The 9,127-nt window shown below is 37.9% G+C and overlaps 1 protein-coding gene across 1 annotated transcript; it reads right to left on the bottom strand.

Moving 5' to 3' along the window:
* Positions 1 to 643: 643 nt before the first annotated feature.
* On the bottom strand, positions 644 to 8,667 carry minpp1a (multiple inositol-polyphosphate phosphatase 1a). Its single transcript, XM_084736274.1, has 5 exons — positions 7,904 to 8,667; positions 7,087 to 7,281; positions 5,231 to 5,328; positions 4,316 to 4,446; positions 644 to 1,955 (listed from the first exon to the last, which is right to left on the bottom strand). Exons 1-5 carry the CDS (start codon positions 8,490 to 8,492, stop codon positions 1,571 to 1,573), a joined length of 1,398 nt encoding a protein of 465 aa, XP_084592400.1. The 5' UTR covers positions 8,493 to 8,667; the 3' UTR covers positions 644 to 1,570.
* Positions 8,668 to 9,127: the final 460 nt, after the last annotated feature.

The raw sequence follows: 9,127 nt of genomic DNA, 5'->3' as shown, positions 1-9,127 counted from the left end.
ACCTTTTGGTTGGAGGATATGTGCAATAATTAATAATACAATTCATATATTTTATGTATTAAGGACAAGATTGTAATATTAAATTTAATTCATATATATAACAGTATACATAGTTAGTTCATGCTTTTTTTAACCAATTACCTGGAGATAAAATTGTTAAAAAGTTTAAATATACAGCCTTCTAAACTCTAGAGAGCAAAAGAACAATACTGTACACCCAGAATTTTCATATCTCAAAAACAGTTTTTTGTTCTTCTACTTCTATTGAGGTAAAACGATTCTGCTCCTTATCCACAGGCAGAGAAAGTATCCTACTGAGCATGTGCTTCGTGTTATCAATCTAGCTTGTTTCTGAGTGGAGGACTTGCCCTGTGTGAGAAATGCCCTGGGTCTCCCCGACTCTCTCCTGGTTATAAGTATTCCCATTTCAGTGATGTTATTCAGCTGATGTTACAAAGTCATGCACATAAAATGACGTAACCTAGCTTTATTGTTAACTGAGTAAATGTCAAGTGAGGGAACGCACTAATAAATCCCCAAAACATGACATTAAACGTATGTTACTGGGTGTGATTATGAGATGTATAGCTAAGTTACCGTTATCATGGTGTTCTTTGATGAAAAAGAGTGGTGACAGACGGTGAAATATTAAATATAGATTTCAAATAAAGCAAGCGATTTTACAGCACAATGAATTTGCATAATTATCTATATCAGATATCTGCTTATGCATTTCAAACATCTGCAGTTACAAGTCAATAATTTTTTTTAATCCATTTTGTACACAGAAACAAATGTTTAGAGTCATAATAAATGCATAGTGGACAACCTGTTAAACCAAGTTGTTCTTGTTTAAAGGCCTATAACTGAGCTGTATATAATCAGTAAATGATTATCCATTAATAAATCAATTAGTTACAACTGATAAGCCCTGTACAAAGGGTGCTTTATTAGAAAGTGATACTCAAAAGACTGTAAGGCACTACAGATAATATAATAGGTACCGACTTGAGGTAAGCTATGAAGGAGGTTGATTTCTTAATGCAGAACTATTCAGCTGTCAAAAATATCCAAGTTGCTTTACTAATTTTAATCCAGACTTACTGCAATGCGCACAGTAAGCAGTTTGATGAAATGAAAAAAACCTTTGTAAAATTAAATTTAAATAAATACAGCATCATAAAACATGGTCAGAATGTCCATAGTGTAAGAGAACATGGAAAATGTGTACACTGCAAAAACACACTCTTTAATTTCTGCTCTATTTTGTGCAATAATAGAAATAATCCCTGCAAATCAGCAGTGTAGCGGTATTAATACTGTAATGGTACGGGTAAACTTGCAATTAAATTCCTAAGCAGGAAACACAGCATGTTTCAGAGTCACCAAACCTGTCTTTTCTCAGGTAAGGGAGTGAAAAATGCTAAAAATGCTTAATGTTAAAAATGCCAGCTTAAAGAGTCATATGTTCATGTTTTTCACTAGGAAAGCATTCAGATCCTCCCATTAGGACCAAAAAACACAAGAAAGCCAATATAACACCTTATTTTCCAGAATCTACCCTGTCTGCCTAAGCTGCAGCTGGAGTCTTGAACAGCTGACACTCAGTCTCAAAGTCACAGCTGTTGAGCAGGTCCTTGTAGTGCTCCTTGATGTCTTCATAGAGCGGCATGGAGGCCTTCTGGTCAGTCAAACCAGGGAAAGTCACGGGTTTCTCGTTGAGCAGCGGCTGCAGTCTCAGGTCGCCTCCCCCACAGTCGTACAGCACCAACACTAAGTTAGCTGCATAGGGTAACATGTGGCTGGTGCGGAAGGAGCGGTGGGTCTGTGAGGCATAGTTAGTGGACGTCAGGACATTACTGTCTTTGAAGAAGCCCAGAAGGGTGAGCAGTGGCAGGATGGTCTCTGCATGGCCGATCTGGACTGTCACAGCTTCAGTCACCTGCTGGCCTGACCTGACACACAGGACAAACAGTGTTGAAAATGTTGAGTGTCCACTGACTGGCTCAGACTGTTTTTCTAAGTGTCTGACAACATTATGGAAATGATCAGATCAGGTCTAACACAGAATTAGCTCTGCTTAACTGATTGATGGATTAGCATTTTTTATTGTTGTTAATTAAACATACATTTGTTTTGGACTGTCTGTCAGAAGAAAACAAGTATAACTATTGCTATTTTCTGACATTTTGTCAGACCAAACAATTGCTAATTGAAAGAATAATCGATGGGGTAATTGATCAAGACAATAATGGTAGCAATCTTACACTATTAAAAAAAAATACTGATTTTTGAATCCATGTCAACTCTGAAGTTTTGAAGTAAAAGAGAAATAGATTTAGCTAACTTATAATCTTTTGTTGAGACAAATTACTTTGGATAAACTTGAATTTTTGAGTTTTATAAAAAAATGTATTTCAAGAATTGTTCACAGTGAGTTGTGAACCTGATTTGTCACTATTTGAGTGCTTGAAAATGAAATGGTTGTGATAGGAAATACAGCATTATTTACCATTTTTCACTTTCATATCAGTGAGTTTGCTTTTTGAAATACATTTTGGGGGGTTTTCTCAGAGATTTATGTTTATCTAAAGAAAAAAAGTAGATTATCTCAACAAAACATCATTAGTTGGTAAAATGTTTTAAAAACTTCAAGAGTTTGAGTTGCCTTGAAAATTGTAGTTTTCTCATGAAAAACGTATACTTTTGGCCCCAAACATATTCAGACACTTTTGGTCAGTAGTTAAGAGAGGAGAATTGACAGCCGGATTGAAAATCTAAAGTAAAGAGAATTTAAAAGAGTTTACATGTATTTAAATAACCGGGTAGCAGTCCAGTGGTGTAATTGTCCAGACAAATTTAGGAAAGGTTCATATTGATGCCAAAGTGAAGGAGATGACTGTCATTTTCTCTACAGCCTTACTTAAATTGACACTGCAAATTGACCATAATTACAGAAGCAAGACAGTCTGCAAGAAACATGCACAAAATAATGTCTGAGTTGTTTCTTTGTTAAAAAACTGTTTCAAACAAGAACAGGGCCTTTCTAGGGGGGTTAGATTGGCCACCCCCAAGTGCCACGCCTTTATCCCCAAATATGATTGACCTGTCCATTGAGAAGTGAAACAAGTCTTTGATGAGTATTTTGAATATGCAATGTTTTCTTCTGTGTGTAGCCTTCTTTTATTTTTACAAGGTTACTGAAATAATAAATAATAAAAAAAATATGTATTGTCACGTTGGAGTGTGGAGGATGAATTGACTCTCAAAGCCTACATGTACTTCATGTCAGCCCTGCATAAATCAGAGCCCCATATCAGCTTCACGTCAGTCAAAAAAGTCTGGAAATGCCCCTAAATAGGAAAGGAATGCCTCTTGCAAAATACAACAGCAAAACAAGACAGAACAAGCAGATTTAACAGTGACAGTTATTTTTTCCTCCCACTTAAGATTTGAGGTGTAAAGGCCTGAATGAAATTTACTCTCTGGAGTGTGCACAACAAGAGTGAGTACAACTTGTTATGTCCACAGGAGATCAAAATCTTTAGATGAACAAGTTTGCTTGTTTCCCATGACATCAAATGACAAATGACAGAATGGAGGCAGACGCAGTGAATGAGAAATCTCATACTTGGGATGACGATCCTCATTCAACAGAGGTAGTGACGCAACTAAGGTTGGCTACACCTGCAAAAATAATTCGATAAGCCTGTGTTACTGGAGCAACAGCATTGTATGTCCTGTGTTATATCTTAATGTTTATGTATGTAACAAACCTGACTTGTTCTCTACGCATTCCTTCATTCAGATTCAAATGCTACATTGCATAAGATTCGAGTGCATAGGAGGTTAACCACTAATCAGAATTACTGACAATGATTTTTCTGCCAATAAATTTATTGATTAAGCAATTAATCATTTTAGTTCTACTTGTTTATTAATTGAAATAGAGATTAGACAATCAGAACACCTCTGTACTTACTGTTGACAAATAACACACATAAACCAAACCCAACAATAAACTCATTTGACTAACAAGAGGTATCTGTGTAGTTTGACACAACCCCACACACACCGTCCTGCCACTGTGCAGTAAATACTCACATATGCACCAAATGTGTATTCATCCATGGCTGAAAATAGTCCCAAACAAATGCCCAAATCTTTAGCCAAAACAGAGTAAGGATATTAGAAAGAGGTGGACTAACATGTCACTACTTTTGGTTGTTTAATGTGTTTTGTTCATAATAAGAAAACTACAGAGTAACACTGCCCTCCTTTTACGTGTACTGAAAGACATTCAAGGTTTACTCACTTGTTCTCCTTGGCTGCTTTGTCGAGTCGACTAAACAAGTCATGGAAGAGGATGCAGCTCGATTTGCTGTTAATATCATAACCATAGCCTCTTTTCCAGAATTGTTTCAGGTCATTTGCATACTCCATTACCTGTTGAGCCAAACCAACAAATCATTGCCGCTGGGGTTAAAAAATAGTAATCTGCCAGTCTTTCAAGACGCTGTCAGTTTTTCTGTCAGTCAAGACACACAACATTCTGTGTCCTGAATAACAGTTTCTCAAAGAATGAATATCGTGGCAAAGCAGAGACAGCATTACATACTATCAAAGCCAGAGCCTTTCTCTAACTTGGCCTTGCAAACACGTCCTCCCTTTTTATTTATTGTATTAATTTGTTTAATTAACACACAATACAGAAAGAAGTAATGGAATAGATGTTATATGGGGTGTCTTGAGTGAAACTACTAGAATTTGCAGGCCCCTGCCCAAGACTAAAAAAGAACAAACAGATTAAACATGTTGACGTTTTTTTTCCTTAATAAAATGTCTTTGGTGACATTTTTACTTTCATGACTTGAGGTTCTAAGACTGATGGTGGTTAATACAGCTTTATAATGTTTTTTCTCTCCTTAAATCTTGCCATTTTTCCCTTGTGTTCCTATCTAGGTTTTCTATTTCTTTAAGATTTGCAAATGCTACATTTAAGTTAAGTTTAAGCAAACCATCCCTCTCTGGGACATTTGTGCAGGAAAGCATCATATTTGTCCAATTATGACAAATGATGAAGAGTAACTTAACTTAAAGCAAGCACATCAGGTTATTGACTCTTAAACATCTCCTCCAACCTTGCAGGATTAATTTGTAGCTGCACACATTCAACATGCTAAAAAAAAACAGCCAAAATTTACAATCATTAAATATTTGAGGCCCATACCTGCGCGTCCACCTCATCAAATAGACGACACCAGGGAGAGTTCACAGTCTTGATGGCAAACTCATAAGCACACAGGTAAAATGCGGCTTCGGCCATATCTGGAAGAGAAAGGTTGCAGTAAGATGTTATATAAGTTGTGAATCAAACAGCCCAGGCAGCCAATGTTGGCTACAACTCAGTCTGATGGAGCTTCAATACATATTAATCAACAATACAAATTATAAAACAGCTCCACCTGCTGTACAAATATTCACTGTGAAATAGCCTCAAATACTGATAATACTCTAGTGAGGACTAATTTTTGTGTGATGTCATTTGACCTTTGAGTCATAGTTTATTGGCTAAATTTTATTTAGCATGCTTATAGTTTCCTATAATTTTCTGGAAAGGAAGTGTTTCACTGAGATGTTCCAAGAAAATACTGTATAATGTGCGACTAATTATTGGGAAAATGAAGACAGCAATCACTTGCTGCACTTTCAATAAATTATTTCCATTTCATAAGAGTGGGGCTCTAAGTTGTCCGTACCTCTGTGATACTATAAGTTGCTCAGACTAATTTTTATATATTTTCTAGTAATGTAAAATGAAATGATACAGTTGCGTAACACACAGATCTATATTTAAAATGCACATCAGGGCAGCAGCAGATGAATTGTAGCTGCTTATCTTAAATATTACCTATCCATAACAGGTGTTAACTGAATTGTTACAGTTAAACTTTCAGCTACTCTCTGCCTAACGTTGGCTGAGCAGGCCACTAAATTCAAGTCAGTTGTTCCAGCTTTAGTTTAGTTAGCTGCTTAAGTTTTATGAAATCATCTTACATGGGTTAACAGTCTTATGTTCCTAGAAATCAGCATCACAAACAGAGGAGTAAGGAGAGGAAAAAAAAACACCAACGCATTTCAGCTCAGTGACGTCTGTCAGGGCACGTGTAGGGTTGATTATCAAAATAGTTGGCAATTAATTTATTAATCAATTAACCAATAAATTGTTGAAGCTCTACATGATAAGGCACCAAAATTGTTGTTACAGTCATCTTGCACCTCTTACATATTACTGTGGTTGGTTGTACATCTGATGTTTTGTACCCTAACCAGTTTAACACTATGGAAGTCGCTCCCCTCTTTAGAACTAACTTACTAATTGGCCTGTAGCAACATTACTTTTGCTTTCAGCCATGTTTGTTGCTGCTGTATCTAACAGTATGAAGCCAAGCTAGATAACATACCACTACCTTTTCACTACCATCACTACTTTACATACTTTGTTCTACTTTGTTTTATTCTAATTTAAAATATTTGAATATTTGTTTATACATTTTCTGTGTGTGTGTGTGTGTGTGTGTGTGTGTGTGTGTGTGTGTGTGTGTGTGTGTGTGTAATCCTGTATAGACCTTTTTACAGCTAACGTCATCGAAAAGCTGCGCGCATATTTCAGCAACAGAAGTAGCAGTCTCCCCCAGGCATCCAGACGAGTTATCAAGCTGCAAAGGTTAAATTAAACATTTTACCAACACCAAAACGTCTGTTTGTCGAGTATATGATACTTCAGAATTGATATTCTAGTGGTCGATATAAGTTGCTCAAACTTCCTACAGGATTATGACTGTTTCAGAGCAACCGGTAGCGTCTACGGCTACAAGCTATTAGGTGTGTTGACTGGACTGAGGACACGATCAAAACTGCTCGTGTTTGCACCAGCCCACTGACAAGTTGTTGTGGTCTGCTGTACTTCCGTTGCCGAGATGTGCGCGCAGCTTTCTCATTGTTTACAAACTGGTCTATTGTATAATGACAGTAGAGCTGATCTTTAAATTGTGGTATGTTTTTGAATCAAATAAAATATCTCACCATCTGTGACATTATTGTATGGGACTTTAAGACGGTCTGCGATCTTCTCCTGGACTCTCCTCATCTCTGGTCCCTGCTTGAACTTGTCCACCTCTGACAGAGCTGATGGGTTGTTATCCACCTCCTCCACAAACTTGGTGCACTGATCAAAAAACCTCATCAGAGCATCATTCACTGCATGGTCAAACTCCTGATCTGGGGATGAAAAACAAACAAACAAACAAAAAATAAATAAATAAATGATCCCGGCCAGGTGTAGGTCTCAAGGGGGTGGAATCACTTAGTTGTTTACATGTGTAAGATCAACAGACCTGGAGCTTGTCTGCTGCTAATCTCCCATACTACTGGACTGATCAGCTTAATTCTTTTTGTGCACATTCATGGCAGTATGATAAAGGACCTCTGTGTTCATAAGTTTTTAAAAACTTTGAAAAAACTTTTTTTAATGCTTCTACACCGATGACAGCCGTGGCCATGGGAAATATGTTTTTGGGTCATCTCAAACTCATGAACATGATACCCCAACAACACCAGTTTCTTCAAATTTGGCACAAATGTCTACAATGATGAGCTCCTTACATTTGGAGGTCCGTGGTCTTTATCACCTCACAAAACACGTTTTTGACCCTAACTCAAGAATTCATATGCTAATTATGACAACTTAGATTACAGTTACATTGGTGATTACAAAGGTTACATCCAAATATTATTTTTGGGTTGCCTGGCAGATATCTGCACTGTACTGCACGGCCTCTAGTAGTATTGAAAATGCATGTCAGTGCTGTAGCAGGTCATGATCATGTTACTGTGGTCCTACCTGTGATGTCCCACAGCTCTGTCAGTCCTGCCTTGAAGGACAGTGTGCTGTTGACACACCTGTGCTTTGAGCTGGTTATGAACTGGACGAATCCACCTCGGAGCTTCTCCTCTGAAATCAGTGAGGGGAACAGCTTTGACAGCCTGATGGCCAGATGTTTGTGGTCGTTCACGCCTTTCTGGACGAGTCTGCCGTCCATGTCCTCAGTGTACCACATCGTCCACTGAGTCTTGATCTCCTGCAGCCAGCTCGCATCGTCTGCGGCGCTTTGCTTCACCAGCTCGTAAAACTTCTGCATCTTCTTCACGTTTTTGCTCGTCGGGTACCTCGTACCGTGTCGTATGATGGCAGTCAGGTGGATTTGTTGACATTGTGCAGACGGAGGCTGTAGTATAGACCTGTTTACGGCGAGTATGTCCTGTATGAGATACGGATTCACTTCCTCGTACCTCCCCTTCGTGGTGAAGTATTTGGCGATAGCTGGTATGTTTGGGTTCTCCTCGGGAGTCACATCGTTATGAAAACAGGAATAAAAGCCGGTTATGGAGGTGAAATAAACAACAATAACTTTCCAAACAGTGGTCGGCATGATGCGGCTGAGAGCTGGTATGTATGGCCGCACGTGACTCCACCTACCACAGCCAGCAGGGGTACGTCATCGTGTCGGCCTGACCAACCAATCAGGAAGCTTTCAGCTGACTCAAAAGTTTTACATAACACACAATGATGGACATTGACTACTTTTACCCACTTTTCAGATTGTGGTTACGTACAAGTCCTAAAGGGCTCTTTACTTAGTTCTAGTTTACCCTCTAGACAAATATTAATGTATTCCTCTATAAATTATATTGACAGACTTTGTAGTTTCACCGTGTTTGAAGATACCAATTACCTAAGATCAAAGTAACGCCATAAACAAGCCCTGGAGTCAATGGTGGAGGAACTTTCACTTTGCCAAAGTCAAAACCAATGGTAGAATGTAGAAAAGGCTGATATGTTATTGGATAATAATAACTCATTCATTTTGTGTTAATCAATTAAGCGTTGCAGCTAGTAAACCAAGAGCAAATTTTACATTATATATTTCTGACAGGGATCAATAAAGTCTTATCTTCATCCATAATATTATATCATAATTTATTTGCTGATCATAATCATAAGAAATCTGAATCTGCAAAGTAAAGTTATTAAACTGGTAGAGTGCCGAGATCCACCATACAACCC

Source organism: Lutjanus erythropterus, chromosome 14, assembly GCF_056507025.1.
Source record: "Lutjanus erythropterus isolate fLutEry1 chromosome 14, fLutEry1.hap2, whole genome shotgun sequence".
NCBI lineage: Eukaryota > Metazoa > Chordata > Actinopteri > Lutjaniformes > Lutjanidae > Lutjanus > Lutjanus erythropterus.
The sequence above is the reverse complement of the archived record's forward strand: the minus strand, read 5'-3'. Positions and strand labels throughout refer to the sequence as shown.

Coding starts and splice junctions, on each gene's coding strand:
- minpp1a (XM_084736274.1), bottom strand. CDS start 8,492: ATGCCGACCACTGTTTGGAAAGTTATTGTTGTTTATTTCACCTCCATA. Junction 7,282..7,903: donor AGAGCTGTGGGACATCACAG/GTAGGACCACAG, acceptor TTTCATCCCCAG/ATCAGGAGTTTGACCATGCA. Junction 1,956..4,315: donor AAAGCAGCCAAGGAGAACAA/GTGAGTAAACCT, acceptor CCTGTGTGTCAG/GTCAGGCCAGCAGGTGACTG.